General features: G+C 24.3%; 1 protein-coding gene across 5 annotated transcripts in view; it reads right to left on the bottom strand.

Annotated features, from left to right (window-relative positions):
* Positions 1-2,013: 2,013 nt before the first annotated feature.
* LOC122511255 (rhoGEF domain-containing protein gxcI-like) overlaps positions 2,014-24,724 on the bottom strand; it is a 228,536-nt gene continuing 205,825 nt past the window's right edge. For 4 of the 5 annotated variants that reach the window (XM_043626395.1, XM_043626393.1, XM_043626394.1 and 1 more), the window contains exons 10-12: positions 11,269-11,461; positions 7,749-8,155; positions 2,014-3,427 (exon numbers count right to left, since the gene is read on the bottom strand). In XM_043626395.1, coding sequence (XP_043482330.1) covers positions 7,830-8,155; positions 11,269-11,461 — 519 coding nt within the window. In that variant the 3' untranslated portion in view covers positions 2,014-3,427; positions 7,749-7,829. The remainder of the gene's footprint in view (positions 3,428-7,748; positions 8,156-11,268; positions 11,462-24,724) is intronic. The other variant, XM_043626396.1, reaches the window with a different exon arrangement.

The raw sequence follows: 24,724 nt of genomic DNA on the forward strand, positions 1-24,724 counted from the left end.
TTTTTTTTTTCAGCGGCGAAGACGAAATTTTGAGAAATCGTAAAATATTTCTTTTGTTTTGTAACTTCATTCGATAAAGCTTCGCAAAAAATTGTTGGCTTTGTACACATTTGCTTTTTATGCAATTAGGAACACAAAACGGGCTGTAGCCTGGCAAAATATTTAAAGATTGTAAAAAAGGCCAAGCCCGCAAAAAACTATTCTATCGTCTATCGGACTAATTTTACATTTTATTTTGATTATAAAATTTTTCCGCATTTTTCTTCACAGCTATAATTTTAAGTGTTTTAAATTTCTTTTCACTAAGGTCCATATTGAAAACGAAAGAAAGATGATTGAATTAAAATTCTTATGAATAAATAATTCTTACATATAAATAAATAAAGAAATAAATTATAAAAAGTATTCAGTAAAGTATTTTTTTTAATTTAAAATTTTTTTTTATTTTTAATATATTTTTAATTTTGAAAAGTTTAATTTTAGATTTTAATAAGAATGGACCTTAGTTTTACATAAAAGCTAGACTCGCTCATCACAAATTCTTGGAATTTGCAGAATTTCTTTTACGTGTTTTTTTTTCTTATTTTGCGCGCTGTACAAGCTAAATTACAAGTAGCTATAAATTTTCAGACCTTTCTGGAGAATTTTTCCAGATTTTAAATATGGTCGTTCTTTTTAGGAACGTGAAATGCAAAATGATTGGCGGCTTAGAAATTGGATGTTGTTCAGTTTGGAAATACAAACAGAAAAGGCAAGAAGAAAGCATTTCCTTTGACTGCTTGTCTACAACATGTACATTTTTTTTGTAATCTTTGTAAAATTTCTTCAATTCTCTTTTCATCATTTCTTTCCAATTTTATCACCCTCCATCGTTTTCAAATAAAATCTACAAAATTTGAAGAATTCTGTCAGCAATATGACATTTTTGATTTTTTTTTTTTTAATAAAAACTGGCGTTTTCATTAAAATTTTTAATTTCCATTTTGAATTGTAACTATGAATTTCTTTAATTTTGAATCTTTTTGATTTATTTTTGAATGAATCAATTTTAAAATTTTTTTAAAATAATTACTATCTTTAATAATTCTAACTGAAAATTTTAATTATTGAATTTTATTAAAATTGCATTGAAAACAATTTAATTTCTGTAAAGAATTTTATTATTTATGAAAATAATTGAATTCTTGCGAAAAATTTTATTATTTACAAGTATAATTGAATAGGTACTTGCGAAGAATTTTTTAAAAAATTTTTGAAAATCCTTAATTAAATTCTTTTGAAAAATTTCTTTGACTTTTTTTTTTAAATAATGGAGTTTCTTCAATAATTTTAATTGAAAATTTAGAAAATAATTGAATTCATTTGGCAAATTTTATTAAAAGTTTTGAATAATTACTGAATTTTTTTGTAAAATTTGATTCAATTTTTTTTAAAGTAAAGTAAAACTGCCATTTTCATTAAAATTTTACATTTAAATTTTGCATCCAAAAATTAACGTAGAATTCGAATATAATTCGATTAGAAAAAATTTAGAAATGGAAAATTTTTAATTATACAGAATGAGAGAGTCGAGCTTCAATGACGAAAGATTGGAAACAAAACACACTGTGCATTGAAATCTAAGTTAACAAACATGTCGACAATATTTGCTTTTTGGGCATTTTGTCAATTCTTTCCTTTTCTAATGAAAGGAATTTTTTTTAGAAATGTAACAGCGAAACGGAACACTCGATGATCTATCTATTAAGAAATACATTGAGAGCCTTTTAACGTATTTTTTTAATATAGTTTTAATAAGTCTTGTAAATGGATATTCACATAATTTTTAATCTAAATTCCATTGATTCCATTCGAGAGAATGTTCCTATCAAATTGACAAATATCCAATACAATACAAGAAAAAAAAATAGGCCATCAAAGTTTTTCTTAAAGAATGAAAATTTAATATTTGAATATTCTATTTTTTAGTAGAATTAAATAGTGATAAATATTCCAAATAACATTTTTCCGATTATCTATCATTTTTATTATTTATTCAAATCTTCAATGAAAATCTTGTAATAATTATTAATTATTATTATTATAATTATTTTTATTAATAATGGTGTTATATTGCGTGATATAATATACACTTATTAACTAGTGGACCTCGCATGCTCGCATTAAATTCAAAAAATTTATATTTATCTAAAATTGCTCGTTCATTAACTTCCTCGAGTTTTTATTTATTTATTATATAGGATTTTTAATAAACGATTTTTTTTAAAAACGTGATTTCACAAACTGAATTTCTTTTCGATTTTCGAAACGTCGTCCGTTTCTTGAAAAGCAACAACACGTTTTATTAATTAGGTATAATATTTTTAATCTGTCGACGTACAAAATAGTAATGTAAAAAATTGTGTAAATTCATACGTGTTATAACCTGGATTGACCAAAAGATTTATTGGTCGTCGATTAATAACGACAATCTTGGATATACATATATAAGGTTATTTTTTATATAGATCAAGCGTATTCAAAAATGGATAAGGGTTAAAAAATACAGCGGGTATAATTTTCGGGTACCCATTATTTCTGATTTTTTTTTTTTTAGTTTCTTTTAGAGTTCTACTTTTTTGTCTATACTTTAAAATAGGTGTGAAAATAATTTTGAATCGTGGACTCTTTTTTTGGACCTCGCTAATTTTCGCTTCTTTTTTCTTTTTAATTGAGTTCGACAACTCGAAATTAATACCGACTCGTAGGAAGGCGAGCGAATAATGACTTATCTAAACATTTCTAGCAACTACAGTCTCTTAATATTTTCCTTTTATTCACCCAATTTTTGAACTACTTTTACAATAGTAAAATCGCGAAATTGCCTTGGAGCGCTGAATATTTTTCTGAAAGTAAGAGGGAAGCGCTTCAAAAGACATGAAACTAAAACAAGAAAAAGAATATCACATTTGCAGACTCTAGCATACATTCTTTTCTCTCTCCTTAACTATGTATATCAAGGAAAAATCTTTCGCATGAACAGTTGGCGCAAAAATGCTTATTCGGACAAATATTCCTTTTTTCAAAAAAGATAATACTTTTTTATTAACTTATATTCAGCTAGTTCAATGCTAATAATAACAAAACTGGAATAATTACTTAATCATTTTTTTAAATCTAATTTCTTTCTAATTTCTTTGAATCATAATTGAAAATGCCAACAATTCAGAGATATACAATAAGTTAAGAGTATTTTTCTTTTAAACGTACGTTTTTTTTCTTTATGATCGTTGACTAAATCGCAGGCGAGATTTTCTTTTCTATCTTTGAAATTCACCATAGAAAATAATTCATGTGACCAGATTCTGATGTGTTGTATATTTTATTATCTGTTAATTCACGAGAGATAAAATGTCGCCGATGATTTCTCATGAACGCATCTGCAAAACTAAATTATTCAATTCATGCATGATTAAATAAACAGTTCATATATCAGTTAAAAAATAATGATGTGTTTCAAAATAGTAAAAATAACACAATTCAATTAAGGACGCACACTCGAGTCCCGCACAAACATTAATTGAATATTGTATTATTCATTTACTTTTTCAAAATCATCATTTGCTACTCTCTATCTGAATTAGTAAACATTTTAACAAAATTTCAATCAATCATGGAGTATTTGTTAATGAATTAATTCAATTTTACTAATTAATTACTGAACAAATGGTTTTTTCTTTCTAATCATTGGTAAAATTTAATTGATTTACAGCTGGTAATGTAATTACTAATTCATCAAAATCATTGGATAAAATTCTCGCTAATTCAGATTTTGAGAGTGAATTAAAAATTTGATAATTAGATAGATAGGTTTCGCACTCGTTAATTAATTAAAAAAGAAGTAGAAAAACGTTGCTTTATATGACTGAAAAGAAAGAAAATGTATAGCTATTGAAAAATTAAGTTTGATGACTGAAAAAATTTAGTTCAATCGATTTAATGTGCAAAAAAAGTATTTCATTTTCTTCATAGTTAACAGAAAAATTTGATTATGTATTTCTCCAATTTCCAGAAAGAATTACTTTTCCTATTTTGGTAACAACTTCAATTCTTAATTTTTTCCAAAATTTAATTATTTAGCAAATTTTCAGTAGGAATTCTTCAAAAATACGATTATATTTCAAAATAATTTTTAAAAGTAAAAAAATTAAATTCTTTAAAATATAAAAATTTTAATTAAATATTTAACAAAAATACTTATTTAAATTTTAACTTCAATTTTAAATTTCTAATTTAAATTTGGCTTCCAATTTTAAATTTCTAATTTAAATATCAATTTAAATTTTAAATTTCCAAAAATTTAAATTTGAATTTAAATTTTAAATTTCCAACTTCAATTTGAAATTAGTTTTGGGATTCCAACTATCTTCAAAAAGTTTTGAATATAATATTTTAAAGAACCTCATATTTTTCAAAATTTCTAAGTTCAATTATACAATTTAAATAATTTCTGTTAAATAAATATTTAAATATTTATTTATTCTTCCGCTAAATTAATTCATTTTAAATAATTTGAATGTAAAATCTTTTGAAATTTAATTATTTATAAAAATTACTACTGTAATTCTACCAAAATTCGATTCTTTTTCAAAATTTGAACTAAAATTCTCTTTCAAACTAATTCTCATCAGAATTCAACTAAGAGAATTGAATTACATAAATACACAAATAAATAATTGATTAAAACCTCATTGTTCTTAGAATTTCTAAATTAAACTATTCAAAATCTCAGAAATTTTTGTTAGGAAAATATTTAAATACTTTATTGTTATTTACTTTTCTACAGGAAAAACTTTTGTTTATGTCTAAAATTTTGTTGTTTACTTCTTAGTTTCCTAACTTTTTAAATATTTTTTCTTTTTAAATATTTACAATTTTAAAACTAATTTATTGAAAAGCATTAAATTTTTGCAAAGAATTCTATCCAAAAATTTGATAATAATTGAATTCCTTTGAAGAATTTTATTAAAATTTTTGTAAATCGTTATTAAATTCTATTGAAGATTTTCTGTGAATTATTTAAAAAAATTTTAATTTGTCGGTTAATAATTATAAATTAAAATTTTAATTGTTTTTATTAAATTTTATTAAAATTGTGTTGAAAATAATAGAATTCCTGCGAACAATTTTACTATTTTTAAAAATAATTGAATTTTTTGGCAAGAATTTGATTACAATTTTTGAAAAAAACGGAATTTTTTATTTTTTAATATCCAGAAATTTAAAAAAAATTGTAATGTTAGTAATTGAACCGCCGGATCGTAGAAGGGCATATAGCCAATGTAATTCAAATGGGCTATATGCCCTTCTACGATCCGGCGGTTCAATTGAATTCCTGCGAAGAATTTTAATATTTCTAAAAATAATGGAATTCTTGAGAAAAATTTTTGATAATAATTGAAATAATTTTTAGAATTTTATTTAAATTGTATTACAAATAATTAAATTCCTGTGAAGAATTTTATTATTTACGAAAACAAATGATTAATAATTATTACCTAAAACTTTTGAAAATTGAATTTTTTTGACGAATTTTTTAAATATTGCTTCCTCGTGGATGAAGTATTTTATATCGAGAAATTTAACAAAATTGTATTGAAAGTAATTAAATTCCTGCAAAGAATTTCAATGTTTAAAAAAAATTAAAAATAATTTAATTCTTGAGAAGAATTTATTTTATTAAATTTTTTGGCGAATTTTATTATTACAATTTTTTTAAATAATTGAATTTCATTGAAAAATCCTATTAAAATTTTATTATTAATAAAAATAATTGAATTTCGGACAAGAATTTTATTACAATTTTTGAAAATAATTAAAATCATTTGACGAATTTTATTATTAAATTTTTTTAAAAAAATTGAATTTCATTGAAAAATTCTATTAAAATTGTATTAAAAATAATTGAATTCTTGAGAAGAATTTTATTATTAATGGAAATAAATAATTGAATTTCTGGCAAGAATTTTATTATCTATAATTTTTGAAAATTGAATTTTTTACAAATTCTTGCGAAGAATATTAATATTTTTAAAAATAATTGAATTGTTTCGACGAATTTATTAAAATTTTAGAAAATAATTCAATTCTTTTGGAAAATTAAAAAAAATAATTGAATCTTTTCGTGAAATATTGTGTCTGAAATTCTGTGGAAGAAAGGCATAACAGCATAACTGCATTTGTCATGATAACGAGATAAATTAATTTTAATGTTCTCTCACTTCTGTCAATTCAGAAAATCAACAGATTTGTTCGGTCTTTTGCATTTAGTATTATTATTTAAAATATTTTCAAAATTCTTTTATAACATTTAATAAAACACACGATTTGATATAAATTTTGATAATTTTTCATCGGAATCATGAGTTTTATTGCACTTATGCGGTTATGCAAGTTCAGATTGTATATGAGTCCAACTTCAGACACTTTTAATGTCACAATTTATTTTGGTTTGATTTGTCATAATTAAAAAATTTTTCATACAAAGACAAATTAAACTATTAATTCGTTAGAAAAAATTATAAGAGTTTATTTAGTTATAAAATTTATTTTTTTATAAAATGTTTTTAATTTATTGAAACGAGAAAAAAATTTACTTTACTGTTCAACTTAAAGAATTTTTCAATTTATTTTTTTAAATACTTTCCAAAATTTTTTAGAATAGAAATACCCTTAAAAATAAGTACATAATTAAATGCACAATTTATGCTATAAAAAATTTGTTCCAGTCTTATTAAAATAAATATATTTAATTTAAAGTACGAAAAATGTATTTTACTAAAAACATTTTATTACAAAATTCTTATTGTTTTTATTCATAAAGGTTATTTTCATTTTTAATTATGTCAATTGTTTTTTAAGCTGAATGCAGTTATGTTATTATGCTGGTCTCCTTTTGTCAAAAACGCAATTATGCGATTATGTTTTCCATTATTTTCTACATTAATAACCATTTTAATGATTTTTCAGCTATTGAACTTTGAAGAGCAATATTAAATATATACAAATCTGATGTTATCTCAAATTTGATAAAAATGTCAGTTATGCTGTTATGCCTTTCTTCCACAGAATTATACCTGTATAAAAATTAAAGTTTAATTTTAAAAATAAAAAAAAATTGTAATTTGCATAATAAGAAATGGAATAAGTTGTTTCGCAAAAATTTGTTTAAAATAGATTCGTAAAGAAATTTGTGAATTTTAGATTTCAGTAGATGAGTGCGAAGCCTGAATAGAAGAGAGAAATTAAATTATAAACAGCAGAAAAAGTGTAGGAATGAAAAATTTTTGCTTTTCAACAATTTAAAAAAAAATGAATGTGAAGTTTTTCAATTTTTATGTTAATAGAGTTTCTCTGTAAATACAAATTATTGGAACCTCGTCCAGTTATCAAAGCAGTAAAATTTTCTCAATTTAGTTTAATAGTTTTTTTTTTTTACTGGAAGTTTTAGTAGACTTTTTTTCATGAATTAAAACTTTATAAGAAAAAAAATGCCAGATGTGACGCAATTTAGTAGAGGTCATTAAAATTTGAAGTCTCTAAAACAGAGGAGCTTAGATTGTTTTATCAGAAAGAGTAAATTACCATTTTAGCGACAAAGTTCGAAATTAATTTTCTATAGAACAAAAAAGCTTATCAGACAATTAAAGCGAGTTTAATAGGATTGTGCTTGTTTTTTCTTTAGTTTGGTGTAAGTGAGAGTTTCTCACCAAAGTTGCGCTTTAGTCCCCATGGAAAGACGACGTGAAAAAGTTCAGCTCACAATCAGTGTATATATAATTGTTTTTCTTTTACAGAACGTGTAAATTCTCGCAGCTCTTGGACTTGCTGTCTCTCGCCCAAACTTTGCCCAACAGATTTCGCACTTTAAGACTGGTACTGGTTCGACTGCCGCGATATTTCTTGGGCGAATTATTTTCTGAACACGATCCCAGTGGTGATCTGCTGCGATTCTTGCGGGATCTCTTTCTAAATAGGTCACGCGTCCGTTCGGGATTCTCGAGCTTGAGTCGAATCTGAGTCAAAAGTCCCACGAGAAGCTCGTCCACGTTGTGATTGATCATGACGGAGGTTTCCACAAACTTGCAGTCGTACGAGCAGGCCATGGATTTACCCTCTGCAACAAAGGTTTTGATTTAACGGATAATTAGCCAGCTCTTGGCTCTGGAGAATTCAGTGAATTTGTAAACCTGGGCTTTGCATCGTCCCAACACTTTGGGATCTGTAATGTCGAATGTCTATATTTGCCGAGGCAATCACATGCTTACACAATTGGACCAGGCACAAAATATATTTTCAACTAAATTTTAAGGCTAATTAATTGGAACTTTCAGGAAAGCCTCAAAATGTAAGTCTCAAAGTTTCATCCGCCATGATAAAAAAATATTGAACATTTCTTCAGAATTACATTTTGAGTCATTTCTGAAAGTTTCAATAATTTCGCCCAAACACTGAGAAAAACATTTTTTAATTCAAAAATATATTTGTATTAAACATATTTTTAAATTATTATTAAATAAATAAAATTATTAAATCAAAATTATTATATTTAATTCAAAAAGAATTTTTGGTTGACTGTATAATAAATATATATTGTTTTCTCTGTGAAGTTTTTTTTCAAAATACAAAAAAATTCTCAATGTAATGAAACTTTTTTTCAGAATTACCTTTTTAATTCTTTCCTGAAAGATTCAATTAATTTGAAAAAGTATTCTTTTCAACATAAAAAAAAAATTCTTAATGCAATGAAAAAAGGAAAAAATGTTTTCTAGGAAATTTTATTTTTTTTAATTACACTTTGAGTCTTTCCTGAAAGTTTCAATTTATTTGATCGAAAGTTTTTTTCATTGTAAAAAAAATCTAAAATATTTTAATGAGATTCTTTGAAAGAATTTAATTATTTTCAAAAATTTTACTAAAATTTCTAGAAGGAATTGAATTTTTTTAAAAAATGTTAATAAAATTCCTAAAAAAATTTTCATTTTTTATGAAACAATTAAATTATTATTAAAAATTGTAATAAAACTCTTCTCAAGAATTCAATTATTTTCAATACAATTTGAATAAAATTTCTCGTAGGAATTCAATTACATATTTTTAAAAATTCTAATGAAATTCGTCAAATAATTTAATTAGGTATTTCCAAAAATTTTAATAAAATTCTTCTCAAAAATTCAATTATTTTTATAAATATTAAATTTCTCCATATAAAATAATAAATTTAAATAATAAATTTTCCAAAAAATTCAATTATTTTCAAAAATAATAAATTTTTTTTACAGGAATTCAATTGACAATTTAAAAAAATTCTCGATGAAATTCCATTATTTTAAAAAATTTTAATAAAATTCATCCCAAAAATTCAATTATTTTTATAAATATTAAAACTCTTTGCAGAAATTCAATTACTTTCAATACAATTTTATTTAAATTTCTTGATACAAAAAAATAAAAAATCCTCCTAAAAAATTCATTCACTTTCAAAAATTTTAATAAAATTCTTTCCACGAATTCAATTATTTTCTTAAATAATACAATTTTTCGTAGGATTTCAATTATTATTAATACAGTTTTAAATGAATTTCTCGAAAAATGAAATTAATTTTTAAAAAGTGAATTGAATTACTTAAAAGAATTTAATAAAAATTAAAATTCTTCGAAGGAATTTAATTATTTTCTAAAATTTTGATAAAATTCTTTATAAGAATGGAATTTTAAGAAATAATCACTTATTCCAGCAATGAATTTAAAATTTAAATAATTAAATTCTCGTAGAACTTTCTAATAAGAATTGATTTGAAAATAAATTTCAATTAAATTTTTAGATAATAATTGAATATTCAAACCGTTTTAGTGTGAATGTTTAGAAATATAATTCAATTCTAAAATATTTAAAAAATTGAAATCTTTAAAAATTTTAATTTTTTTTTAAACTGTAATATTATTTAAATATTTACTTTTAAAAATTACCAATTTATTATTTTTCTGAAAAATTATTAAAGTTTTGAATAATTTTATTAAAAAATTGAATTTTGGAAGAATTATTACAGTTGTCATTTTTGGCAATAGTTAAATTTCGTATAGTGATTTTACATTAGAATTTTGAAAAATTATAATTCCTGCGGAAAAGTAAATTAGAATAATTATTAAACATTTTTTTTACAAGAATTATTGTCCTTAATTTAATTTTGAAATTAGGAAAAAATGAGCTTTTTGATGAATTGTAATTAAATTTTTTTTTAATAGTTAAATTCTCGTGAGTAAGAAGATCTTTTTTTCTTTCATTTTAAAAATTATTTTGAACTAGAGCAGTATTTTCGAAGAATTCTAACTAAAAAGCAGTAAATAATTGAATTTTAGAATTTAGAATTTATGTTATTACCAGATACGAAAAAAAGTTGGTATTTTTTATAGAAATCAGGAAAATCTGAGGAAAATACAGAATCAAATTTTTGTGATTATTGTCAATCAACTGAAATCAAATATAAATCTAGTTTTTTAGTCGTCAAATTTATATTTACGATATATCTACTTTTTTACTATACTCTTTTTATAGTCTTAAAGCTGCTTTTTGCTACTTTTTTAAAATTGCGAAGCCTGCAATAAAAAAATGGAATATTTCCTAGGAAACATTTTGAGTCTTTTATGAAAGTTTCAATTAATTTGACCGAAAGTTTTTTTCAAAGCAGATATTATTGTTTGCATGCTCTTTTAAATATCAAGAATATTTCACCGAAAAATATTATGTAAATTGCAATCAATACAAAACGAAAGCAAACTCAATTGCGAATGGTTTTTGTAATTTTAATCAACATGAAAAACTCAATTAAAAAGAAACATACTTTCCACAATCATTTAGAGGTTGATTTCAATTAATTGCCAGTAATCCAATAATTTCTCTTGATTTTGAATTGACAAAAAAAAAGAAAAAAAAAGAATAAAAATATTGTAATTGCTTTTTTTGAAATAACAGTTGTTTGGATTATTGAAAAATATTGCATTGAGAAAAATTTTCTCGTTATGATGCGAGACAATTTTTCCAGTTATTGAATTTAAGGGATGTTTTTTTGTGAATATATAAATTTTAATGATGTGTTTTAATTTAGGATTTTTTTTTGTTTTTAAACTATAAAATGTGTGTATATATGTGAAATGGATTTGTCAAAAGGAGAGATGCAGTGTGAGTGTGTGTGTGTGTGTGAGGTAGCAACGAACAATAATTGCACGTACCTTCAGTCGACACCAATCGGCACCTGACTAGGTCAACTTTGTTTCCAACAAGGATAACTGCTCGAGCGGATACATGATCGCTGCGCCAAAGCGTTTGAAGGACTTCTTCAGCCATCTGAATCGACGACCTATCGGTTGTTGAATAAACAACACAGTAAGCGTGTGGCTCATATGTTGCAATACAATTCTCCGGCTGCAACGAGAAAAAAACCAGGCATTTTATTCACTTCAATAGAAAATTCTAATAAAAATGTAAAAAACCATAAAAAAGACACTTCTTCAAACTTTTCTGCGTTTCAAGTAAAATTAGAAAAATGTAAATACTGCAGAAATTTTCCACTTGAAATAATATAGGGTTTTAGAAAAATTACAACTGAAAATTTACAAAGTAATTCAATTTTAGAAGAAATTAAGAATTTAAATTGTTACCAGTATAAAAAAGTAGTTAATATTCTTTCTGAAAATCAGAGAAATACATAATTAAAATTTTCCGTTAACCATAAAGTAAATAAACTACTTTTTTTGCACATTAAATTGACTGAAATTAATTTTTTCAGGACTTGAACCAAAAACGAAAAATTATGGACCATTTACGGACCAATTACTGACAAAAATGTAAATGTCATAATTTCAATTAAAGAAGAATTTTAGTTAAAAATTCTTCTTTAAACAAATTATTAATTATTTATTAACTATAATAATCTTCGTATTTCATTCTTTCATTTTTTCTGTTAGTTTTTCTAGTTAGTTATAGTCTAGTCTTTTTTTTTTTGCTTTAAAAAATATTGTTCGACAAATCGAAAATATGCAGGTATTTTTTCATAATTTATAATAAAATAATATTTGAAATTAACAAATTAAAAAATGCTAAAAAAATTATTAACAAATAAATTTTGTTTATTGTATTACAAACTAATTGCTTTATTTGCGAAAAAAACAATGCATATTCTCGAAAAAAAAATGTTTATAAATTTTATTTGTCAATTACAAATTTTAATTGAAAATGAAATTGAAATTTTTAAAATTTTTAAAAAATAAAGAAAAAAAATTGAGCAATTTATAAAAGTATTATTATATAAAAACATGAAGATATCGATTGCTCCGAGTCTTCGACTCGGAGTAATTGATTTCTTCCTGTTGTTTAATAATAATCAAAGATGACCGAGTGATAAAATCATTATCATTAATATTTTCTAGAATTTTTTAAGAAAATAATTAAATTCCTTAAATTTTTTTTTATTATTTATGTAAATAATTGAATTATTTCGAAGAAATTTATAAAATATTTGTAAATAATTGAATTCCTGTGACATTTTTATTATTTATTTTATATTATAAGAATATTGTTATTGTAACTTCTTCAACATTATTTTCATCATTTCAATTTAATTAATGTTTAAGGGCATTTGAACCATTATAACGTCACAATGTGTGCAAAGCATGAGTTTTAAAATTGTGACGTCATAATGGTTCAAATGCCCTTAATAGAATTTTTAATTATTTTTTATGAAAATAATTGAATTCCTTAAAAAAAAATTTATTATTTATGTAAATAATTGAATTATTGCGAAGAAATTTATCACACTTTTGTAAACAATATGTAGTGAAATTTTTATTATTGATGAAACTAATTAAATGTTTGCCTTCAATTTTATTAAAATTTTTTTTAATAATTGGGATTTTTACAAGAATTTTTTTTTAAATTTTGAATATAATTGAATTTTATTACTTTTGAAAATAATTGAATTTCTGCAATTATTTTTCATTTCTCCAAAATTGAATTTTTTTAGTGTCTTCAACAAAAATTTAAATTAGAAAATTTTGAAATTCTATTATTTCTAACATTTATTGCTAATTTTATTTGAAAATGTAAGTAAAAAATTAGCCGCGCGAATTGTTGCTAGTTTTTAATAATTTTCGAAAAAGTTCTTTGACAATTTTCTAATCCATCTGTTTACAATATTCAACTTTACGGAATTTCTATTATTCGTAAATTCTTCAATTAAATATATATTAGAAAATAAAAACTTTAAATAATTTTAAAAAAATTCAATTAAACTTTTTCAAAAAAATTAATTTCAAAATTCAATTATTTGTTAAAAATTCACGCTATATTGCTTTTAATACTTAATTATTATCTAAAATTTTAACTGAAATTTATCTTTAAATCGATTTTTATATTAGAAAATTCTACTAAAATTCAATTATTATTTAAATACAAAAAAAAATAATTTATTGAATAATTGAATGTTTTTTAAAATTGAATTCTCATAAAGAATTTTATCAACAAATTTTTAAATAATTGAATTCTTTTGACGAATTTTAATAAAATTTTTATGAATAATTACATTTTTCGAGAAATTTGATTAAAATTGTATTAAAAGTATAAATGAAATTCTGCGATGAATTCTATAATTTATAAAAATAATTGAATTCTCATAAAGAATTTTATCAACAAATTTTTAAGTAATTGAATTCTTTTAACGAAATTTAATAAAAGTTTTAAGAATAATTAATGTTTTCGAGGAATTTTATTAAAATTGTATTAAAAATAATTGAAATTCAGCATTGAGTTTTATTATTTATGAAAATATTTGAATTCTTGCGAAGAATTTTATTATTTCTGAAAATAATTGAATCCTTGTCAAAATTTTATTATTTATGAAAATAATAATTGAACTATTTAGAAGAAATTTATACAAAATATGTAAATAATTTAATTCCTGTGAAATTTGTATTATTTTATGCAAATAATTAAATTTTAATTAAATTTTTAAATTAATTAATTAATTAATTAATTTAGAAAAATTTTTTTTAATTTAATTTTTGGGTAGAATTTAATTTTATTTTTTTAAAATAATTGAATTCCTTTCGAAAATTTTATTTAAATAGTAGATATTGAATATCATTCAATTGAGAAATATTTTTAAAAATAATTGAAATTTTGCCAAAATTTTTATTATTTCTAAAAATAATTGAAATTTTGAAGTTAATTTTTAAAAATTTGTGAACATAATTGAATTTTTGAGAAGAATTTTATTACTTTTGAAAATAATTGAATTTCTGCAATCATTTGTAATTTCTCTAAAATCCTCCAAATTATATCGTACAATTTACGAACTTTCGTCCTTTTTTTTTATCAAATTACGGACTTTACGGACCTTTCTTTAAGAAAACTGACTTCTACGGACTTGTAGCAAATGTACGGAATTTTACAGGATTTATGGACCTAGTTCGAGCCCTGATTTTTTTTAGTCGTAAAATTTAGTTTTTCGATAGCTACATTTTCACTCTTATTTTCTTTCTTTTTAATTAGAAAGCAAGGGTCCAAACAGTTTTCCTAGTTTCTGTCAAACCTATTTTGAGGTCTATTAATTTAAAAATTGAAAACATTTAAAAGGAGAATTTTCTAAAATAAATAATACGCTATAGTTTTTGAACTATAAAGAATAATTTTAAATATGTGTTTGGAAAATAATTTCGCTTCCCTTCCGAGATTCTTGAAAAATCTTTTTAAGACGACGTTATGTCAAGTATTTTCTTATGAAAAGTTTAATAAAATGTTTGAGATTTCTGAAAATACATTTATTTTTTTTTCCTGCTAGTGATGAATGTGTTTTAAAGGAATTATATTGTCCTTGGTGGAGAGAAGAAAAATGAATGAATTCCTTCAATTAGTTTTTTAAAACAAATAAACTTTACCGATCGAGTTAAATTGCTCCTATTTTTCCAATTCCTCTATATTCTAAAACAACATTTTTTCTTGTTCTAAAAACTATTATTATTGCTTTGGGTAACATAATTTAATTTCTTTTTTGAATGTACAACTTGTTTAACAAGATAAACAAAATATTTACAATTTTATCGAAACGGTGATGAGTGCAAAAAAAGAGATATTTTTATAAATCAATTGTATTTTTTTTATCTCCACTATACTCTTCATCACTAAAGTGTATCATAACAATGTGTTTATTATCGTTGAAATTTCTTCTCTAATGAACTCTGAAGAGGAAAGTTACTAAATGCGGTAGACTGAACAAAAATATGGAAATTAATTCAAAATTGGAAAGAAATTATTTTCATATTTAGGTAAAAGTTATATATTTTCAATATTTTCGTTAATTTATTTTCAATAACTTCACCTCAATAAATTGAAAAAAGTGAAAATTTACAGATGCAATTAATATTTAAAACTGAATTTTGGCAATATCCAATTATTATCTATAGTTTTAACTAAAATTCATTTTTAAATCAATAATTATTAGAAAATTCTGCGAGAATTAAATTAATTAAATACAAAATCCTGCGATGAGCTTTATTGGTTATGAAAATAATTGAATTTAAAAAAAAAATGTTATTAAAATTTTTAAAAATAATTCAATTCCTTACAGAAATTTTTGGTTTTGTAGGTTTTGTAGGATTTGATGTTTACCGTTGTGATAGAAGTGTACATACAAGTGACAATTCTAGAGGAGGGGGTGTATTAATTGCTGTCAAATCTAACTTACGAAACTCTCAAATATTTTCTCATATAAATTCAATTGAACATTTATTTGTTAAAATTATTTTTAATAAGGAGCATTATTGTATTGGTGCATATTATATTCCTCCCAGTAATAAGGGGTGAATTAAAGTGGATTGGAGATTCAGACTCTGGTCACGTGGTTACAGAGAATGGAATTAGATAGAAATTATCAATTTAACAATAGAAAAGAAATTCATTAAGATTGCGGACAAAAACGGAATTGCGGTTTGGAATTTAAGGGCATAAAAGTACCAATCCACTTTAATTCACCCCGCTTATTACTGGGCTCCTAATGCAACTATTCAAATGTATGAAACTACATGTGAGTCAATGGAGTGTGTACTTGAAAAATTTCCATCCACAAAAGTGTGTTTCTTTGGTGATTTTAATATGCCCTACGCTGTTTGGAATTCTGATAGCAATCTTGGCCCTTTTTGCAATTTTTAAGCATTTTATGTAAGTTGATCTCTCAACTTACATAAATTAATAACAAGTATTGTATCAGACACACTTCATTTCTTCAATTTACCACAAATTAATTCTTTTTTAAATAATTATTGGTCTTTACTTGATCTTATTTTTTGCAATTTTTATGAATATTCGTTACATTTAGTTCAGGATGAAATTTTGTTAGAAGTTGATAAACATCACCCTCCTTTATTGTTTGTTACTGAAGACAATATAGAAACGTCACCAGACTTGACATTAGGACCGATTACTGATAAGTTTGATTTTAGAAATGCAGATTACGCTGCGGTAATGTATTTTTTGGATAATGTTGATTGGAGCATTATTTTTTTTGTAATTGTGATATTGATAATGCCGTTGAAATGTTTTATGACTATGTGTATACTTCCATAGAACTTTTCGTTCCTTTAAAAACAATATATAATTCTACCTTCCCCCCTTGGTTTACTTCGGAATTAAAAAATCTAATAAATAATAAAAAACTTGCACATTTGAAATATAAACATAGTGGTCTCTCCACTGACTACGAGTCTTTTTCTAATCTACGATCACTATGTAAAACTTTATCAAAAAAATGTTATAACAATTATATATGTTCCACCGAACTTGAAATTGTAAAAAATCCAAAAAATTTTTGAAAATTTGTTAATTCTAGACGTAAAACATTTATAAATGTATACAAATATCCCAAGTTTTATGCATTTGAGAGACACATATGTTGAAAACACTAATGACATCGCAAATTTGTTTGCTTCCTTTTTTAACTCGGTATTTACAACTCCTGACACAAACACTTTTCATTGTCCCACATGTGACCTTGATAAACTTGATCTTAATAATTTTTTCGTAAATCAAGAGACTATACTTTCTCGTCTCAAAACTTTAAATACTAATAAGGGTGCAGGTCATGATGGATTACCTCCACTTTTTATTAAGACATGTTGCTCGTCTTTTGTTTTTCTTTTTCCACTCTACTTACTTTTCAATAAATCAATTTCTTCTGGGACTTTTCCTTCTTTTTGGAAAAAAGGAATTATAGTCCCAATTCATAAATCGGGGGATCTAAGCGATATTGCTAACTACCGTCCTATAACAATACTAAGTGTATTTGCTAAAGTATTCGAAGGTATTATTGCGGATACTCTTTATTCTACAGTTTCAAATGTAATTATAGACGAGTAGCATGGTTTTACAAAGTGCAGGTCTGTTGACACTAATCTTAGTCTTTTTTCTGACTTCATTTTCCTTAATATGGAGAGTGGCCATCAAATAGACACAATATATACTGATTTTTTGAAAGCCTTTGATAAGGTCGATCATAGAATACTTATTGCAAAGCTCAGGAATCTTGGTATTCATGGTAACTTTCTGTCCTTGATTGATTCATATTTGCAAAATAGACCTCTTTCGGTACGTGTTAAAACTATTTTTCTGACTATTTCACCTCTACATCGGGGGTACCTCAAGGCTCTCTTATTGGTCCTTTACTTTTTATTATATTTATTAATGACGTACGGTTAGTTTTTAGTTATTGCAAATTTCTTTTGTATGCTGATGACTTAAAATTATTTAAGGTGATCAATAATCATGATGATTTTCTTGCCTTGCAGCATGACCTGAATAGTCTCGCAGAATGGTGCCTACTTAATAAATTACCTCTAAATGTTTCCAAATGTTTCGTTATATCATTCTCGAGATTAAAATTGGTCATTCACCATGATTATGTTATTGAAGATAAGAATTTGACAAGAAAGGACCAGATCTCTGCCCTTGGGTCAACCCTAAGTACAAATTTCTCGTTTAATGACCATGTTACTAGTATTGTAAACAGATCAATAAGAATACTTGGTTTTATCACGAGGAGTACTTTTGATTTTCATAACCAACGTGCTATGAAATGTCTTTATTTTTCTTTAGTAATGCAAATAATCTTGAATTTGTCAGTAATATGGCATCCGCGGTATGATTACTTAATAACAAGAATTGAGAGAATACAAAATAGGTTACTGCGCTTTATGGCTTTTAAATTAAAGATACCATTCGATCGCTTTAGTCATGATTATTTTCAACTAAGGCGACTTTTAAATATACCTACTCTAACATCTAGATTTTTATATAATGATATGATATTTTTATACAAAGTGATCAATCAGAAGTACAAGTGCCCTGCTCTCTTATTAAAAATTAACTTTTATGTGCCTACTAGGAGATTGCGTAATTATTTACCCTTTTATGAACAACATCACCGCTGTAATTATGCCGCTAATTCGGTTTTTTCAAGAATTAGTGTGGAGGCAAACAATTATTCCGATTTCATTGATTTTTTTAACTCAAATGAGAACAGATTTATCAGTGATCTTAAAAACTCGATTTTATCATTTGATTAAATTTCATTTACTTCGGCCAGTCTTATGATTTATTTCTTTTGTAATTTTCTTTAGAATATAAGATCTCTTTTGTTAAGGACTTTTTTGTCCGTCCAAACTTTAAATAAAATAAATAAAAATTTTTGAAAATAATTAAATTCTTTCGGGAAATTTATTTAAAAATGAAATTGAACTACAGTAGGATCTTTCAATAGTGCAGTCGTCGGGAATATTGTGCACTGTTCGAAGCGTGCAAAAACTAAAACATTCAGGTCCGTGTCAAGAAAATTAAGGGTCCCCCACTACTAAATACCGGGCACCACTAAATACTCAAATCACTAATGACTGCACTGTTCAGAACTGCACTATTCAAAGATCCTACTGTAATTGTTAATTTCTAATAAACAGATTAAATAAAAACTTTTTTTAAAAAATTGAAATCTTTTTCAAAAATTTTATTATAATTTTTAAAAAATTCAGTTTTGAGAAATTCGATTAAATTCTATTAAAAATAACTATTCTGCGACTAGTTTTACTATTTATGAAAATAATTGAATTTCTAAAAAGAATTTTATTATTTACGAAAATAATTGAATCCCTATAAAAAATGTATTATTGATGACAATAATGGAATTATTTTTAAATAATTGAATTCTTTTGAAAAATTTTATTTAAAATTTATTGTAGATGATATCAAAAATCATTGAATTGAGGAAAATTTTTGAAAATAATTGAAATTTTGACAAGAAATTTATTAAAATTTATGAAAATATTTGAATTTTGGAGAAGAATTTTATTATTTATAAAGATTATTATTATAAAAATATAAATCTAGACGAGAATTTTTTTTTTAATTTTTAAATGTAATTATTCTTTATTTTTAATAATTAATTAAATAATATATTAAAATTTTTTACTAATTTCAGAAGAATTTAAATTAATAACATTTTTCAACAATCTAGATTCTTTAAAATTTGTATTTAAATTTAGTAGGGTAGAGTGGGGTAAAAAAGCCACATTTTTACTTTTGATGCTGTAAAATCTGTATTTAAAATTATTTTCTCAAATTTCCAATTGTTATTGAAAGTTTAGTTATTAAGCTTGAAAATTCTTGACGGAAATATTTTTTATCTCATGAAAGGACTAAGTTATAAGAGTTTTACGGAAGCACTGTAAGTGGCTTTTTTGCACCACCTGGTGGGGTGAAAAAGCCACCCTACGATTTTAGCAAAACATGTTATCAATTTAGGTATTTTTATAGTTTTCCTTTATTTATATGACAAATAGTCTTATTTGAAAAATATTTTAATAATTATGAAAGAGTTTTTAGCAAGCAAAATTGAAAATTATATAGAGTTTACCTGTTTTCGATTTGCACTGCCAATTTTTCGTACCTTTTTTAGAAGTTCTCTTTAAGTTTCACCACAGATAACATATTTCGTTGCAACCGTTTATTCATTGTTTATTTTTTTAATGCACTTTGAACTACTTTTTCGTCGTGTTTAATTTATTTTATTAAATAAACACGAGAAATTTTGTAAAATAAGAAGGTTAGTTTAAATAGAAAACAAGTGAATTTCACAAAATATTCAATGGATTTTTTGCCCTGGCTTTTTTACACCCAAGACTAGTTATTAAAAAAAGCAAAAATAAATTGTTAATTCAGTTCAATTTCCAAAAATTAACATTGTATACGTTTTCGGTATGCTTTTCTCCTTATGTACAAACATTTATTTTTATTATTCGTTCACTTAATCAGACTGTAATATGTTTGAAAAGTTCACCAAAATGTTTTCAAAAAAGCAACAAAAAATTAAAATTACAATAAAAACAATATTAATCTAGGTACAACATTCAAACTAGATTCAAAAGTTGCGTATTACCTAATAGTATTTATATTCTAAACAGCTGATAAATCGGCTTAATAGTTTTTAAATAAAACTCAAATGGCTTTTTTACACCATGGCTTTTTTACCCCACTCTACCCTAAAAATTGAAATTTTATAAAATTTCAAATTAAACCCTTTTGAGATTCATCTATTTACAGGATGAAAATTGTAAACGCAACTCTTTTAAAATTCAATTAATTTTGAAATATTGAAGTAAAATTGTTCAAAAAATACTCCAAAATTCAGTATTTTCTTATGAATTCTAAAAACTTTTTTTTCGTACTTTTTAATAAAAATTTCTGACTTTTCCCTGAATTCCCTGACCCGAGGCCTAAAATTAGTAAAAATTGACTAAATCGAAAAAATGCAGGAATAATAGGAATAAAACTAAAAAAAGTTGACTAAAACCTGAAGAGAAAGTAAACATGATATATTGTTCTTAAAATAACATTTACTAATGAAAATTATTTTGAAATAATAAGAGAAACTTTTCGATATATAAACTGTAGTATTTAAAAGTGTAATGAAGAGATTCGGTTTCCATTTTAACGACAGAATCTGATATAAATTATTTTTATTGTCAAAGTGAATAAAAATTCACGACCTAATAGTAATAAAAGTTGAAAAAAGTATCAAGTTTTAGAGAGATATTGTATACATTAGTGGGAAGGTAGGCAAATCGGAGAAAATGGTTATTCGGATAAGGTTTGAAAACTGCTGTCACGTCTGGAACATTTTACAATATCTATATGCGCAGGAAAATTCTAACAGTTATTTTTACAAAGGATCAAACAGGTCGTGATGCATTTTTTAAAGTATCAAAGGCACAATTTATCCAAGAACATGTATATACGATAACATAAATATTTATCATAATTTTCGATCCTATCCTAAAAATTCGTCTCGATTTAAAGCCTCGTCTACACGTAGTTTAAAAACCAAAAAATTTACAAAAGCATAAAAAATTTATCAAATTTCACATTATGCTAAAATGCTAAAATATGAAATATTTCATCGTAAAATAAATTCTTTATTTAGAACATATATGAAAGCAGATTTAGGGGTTGTAAATTCAACACGCAGAGCTTAAATATAGATTGAAATAAATTCATAAACGGAAAGTGCACTTTATATAAGCTATAAAATATCTTCGCATATTTCAAAAGCCATTTTTCAATCATCACAAATGCATTCTTTTTTTTAAGGGAAAATCAAATTTTCGACATTTTGGAAATTAAATTCCTCAAGTTTTTATCAATAAACTTTTATTTTCAAATTTAATAAAAGCTTGCTTGTAAATCCAATTTGCAAGTTTGACACTTGAAGTTTGAAAACTTGAAATCTCATCAAATTGAGAACTTGAAGGTGTTTAAAGACTGAAGAGAGAACAGCGTCGTAAACTATAAATTGGAAGTATTCAAACAATTCGGAATGGAGATCTTTTCATAAAATATATACGATTCACCATTTATTACATGCAACTATAGCAGGATAATCTATATTGTGTGAATTAAGAGAATATTTCTGACAAAGTGTTATTTTCATATGGAATAAGTTAGTGGAAGTTGGCATAATTGTATGCGCAGTGCTTAATGAACAACTGATAGAATCTGAAGTTTGTGGTAGATATGTACCTCTAAACTTGGATATGGGCAACAAAACCAAGTAAGAGTCGACTTCGTGTTTGGTTAAAGCCGTCACAGTACATCAACTATAAGAGCGAAGCGAAACGCAAAGCCCTGTTGTACATAGAAACCCATAACATAAACCCATGTTGCCAACATTCTATGTTGGGTGCGCATCGAGTTACAGAAACCAGGAACTTAAAGCGACAAACAAAAGACGCTTAAGGAAACTTCCTTCTAGCAAACAATTTTCAGGTAATTCTATACGTATATCCACCATTGGAAATCTCATCGTTTGCAAGCAATTGAATTAATAAAATTTCGATTTACTTCGCAGTTCAATTCAGAGAAAAGAAAAGTCATTACGAATTTTAGATCAGAAATAATAATAATTGCAAAATTTAGATTATCCTTTATTCAAAAAATAATTACAGGGTTGTCACAGTTCAGGGAAAAGTCAGGGATTTTTATTAAAAGTACTGGAAAAAATTTAAATTTAAATTTAAATTAAATTAAATTAAATTAAATTAAATTAAATTAAATTAAATAAAATAATAATAATAATAATAATAATAATAATAATAATAATAATAATAATAATAATAATAATAATAATAATAATTAAATTTTAATTTAATTTAAATTTAAATTTAAATTTTAGAATTCATTTTGAATTTTGAAAAACCGACATCAGATTCGTAATCAGCGACCCCAAAAACCCCCGAGTAACGAATTTCAAACGAATCCGATAAACTTTTCAAAAATGTGTCCGCCATATTGGGTTTTTGAGGTTATGTCAAAATCCTGATCTGATGGGGTTAAATGGACCTCGGATTCGGATTCAGCGACCCAAAAACCATAAAGTCTACATAGTGAGACCCCCAGATCAGAACTTTTTTTTTTGTGGCTGTGTTATCTAATAATTTTTGTAATGAATCAGAATATTCTTCAGGGTCAGGGAAAAGGTCAAAATTTTGTCTGAAAATCATGGAAAAATAAAATAAAATTTTTGTGGCAACCCTGAATTATAATTCACAGTAATATATTCTAGAGCATAAAATATTTTGCAATTTTATATGAAGCATAGGATAGAAATACTTTTAATTATAATTTTTGAATTAATCTAAATCGTAAAATATTTTCTCCCCATTTTCGAAACACTTGAAAGTATGTGGTGAATTTTTAAAAACAAAAAAAATTGCAATATTCTTCAAGTAAGATAAAAGCGATTAGTAATTTAATCTCGAGAGTGTCAGAAATAAGTTAGAAGGAATTCTCACCAGAGATTTAAAATCAAGAAAAATTACAAGAAGGAAAAAATTTATGTTCAGAAGATAAAGTATTGTATGTGTGTGTACTTCCACCGTTTACGTCAACATAACTTTTTCTCAAGAATTCTGCATTTTTCACATGCACATATTTCTATATAATTTAAAAAATTGCATTTTGTAACAATGGAATTTTATAAATATTACAAAAAAATGCATTTAATGAATAAAATTTTTGTCGATCGAGAAACGCTTAAAGTTTTTCGAGTAAGAAACTTATTACTTTGAACTGATATAAAAATATGTCAATACAATTGGAACAGTTATAGAGTAGGAGTACAGGTGAAACTGCCTTTGTCTATTACAGTTGAATAGACCGCATGGTTCGATGCACAGATGCGTGGTTAACAGGCTCACAACGCTTCACTGCCCTCAGAAGACCTCTTTACACATTATCTCCTGACCATCCTACTCAAGATACTTTGTTATTGGTCTAAAGTACGGCAAACACAAATAACTTATAAAAATTCACCCCAATTTTATACGAAATTTCAATTTTCTTCTTATAGAGAACTTGCCAACATTCTTTTTCAATTTATTTTCAGTAACTTCTTCAAAATTATTTTCATCATTTCAATCCATTTTCAATTCATTTTTCTACAAATTTTAACTAAAATTCTTCTTCGAATCAATTATTTTTAATAATTTTTTAAACGCTTATCAAAATTCAATTAGAGGCGCATGATTATTCCCCAAATGTTGCCCTCGACCTCCACTCGTGTCACAAAAATCACCGTAAAGAAATGGCTGCCTTTCTCCTCTTGTTGCTTAATATACTATTCGCAACAATAATAACAATTTTATATATGTGACGCTCCACGAGAAAAGGGACCTTATGACAAGAGTAAATAAGGTCCCTTTTCTCGTGGAGCGTCACATATATATATATAATAAAATTCATTTTTAAATCAGTTTTTATTATAAAATTCTACGAGAATTCCATTATTTAAATTTTATTACTAATGAAAATAATGAAAATTGAAAATAATTGAATATTTGAAAATTTTTGAAAATAATTGAAATATTGACGAGAATTTTTTTAATTTTTAAAAATAATTGAATTGTGTTAATCGAGTTGCGTAATTTTTGAAAATAATTTCAACAGAATTGAAATTAAAATTTTTCAAGAACATAATTTATTGAATAGTTAAATGTTTCATAAAGTTGAATTCCTTTAAAGAATTTAATCAAAATTTGTTAAAATAATTCAATTATTTCGAAGAATTTTAATAAAATTTTTAAGAATTACATTTTT

This window comes from Leptopilina heterotoma, unplaced genomic scaffold, assembly GCF_015476425.1.
Source record: "Leptopilina heterotoma isolate Lh14 unplaced genomic scaffold, ASM1547642v1 Lhet_81, whole genome shotgun sequence".
Taxonomy (NCBI): Eukaryota; Metazoa; Arthropoda; class Insecta; order Hymenoptera; family Figitidae; genus Leptopilina; species Leptopilina heterotoma.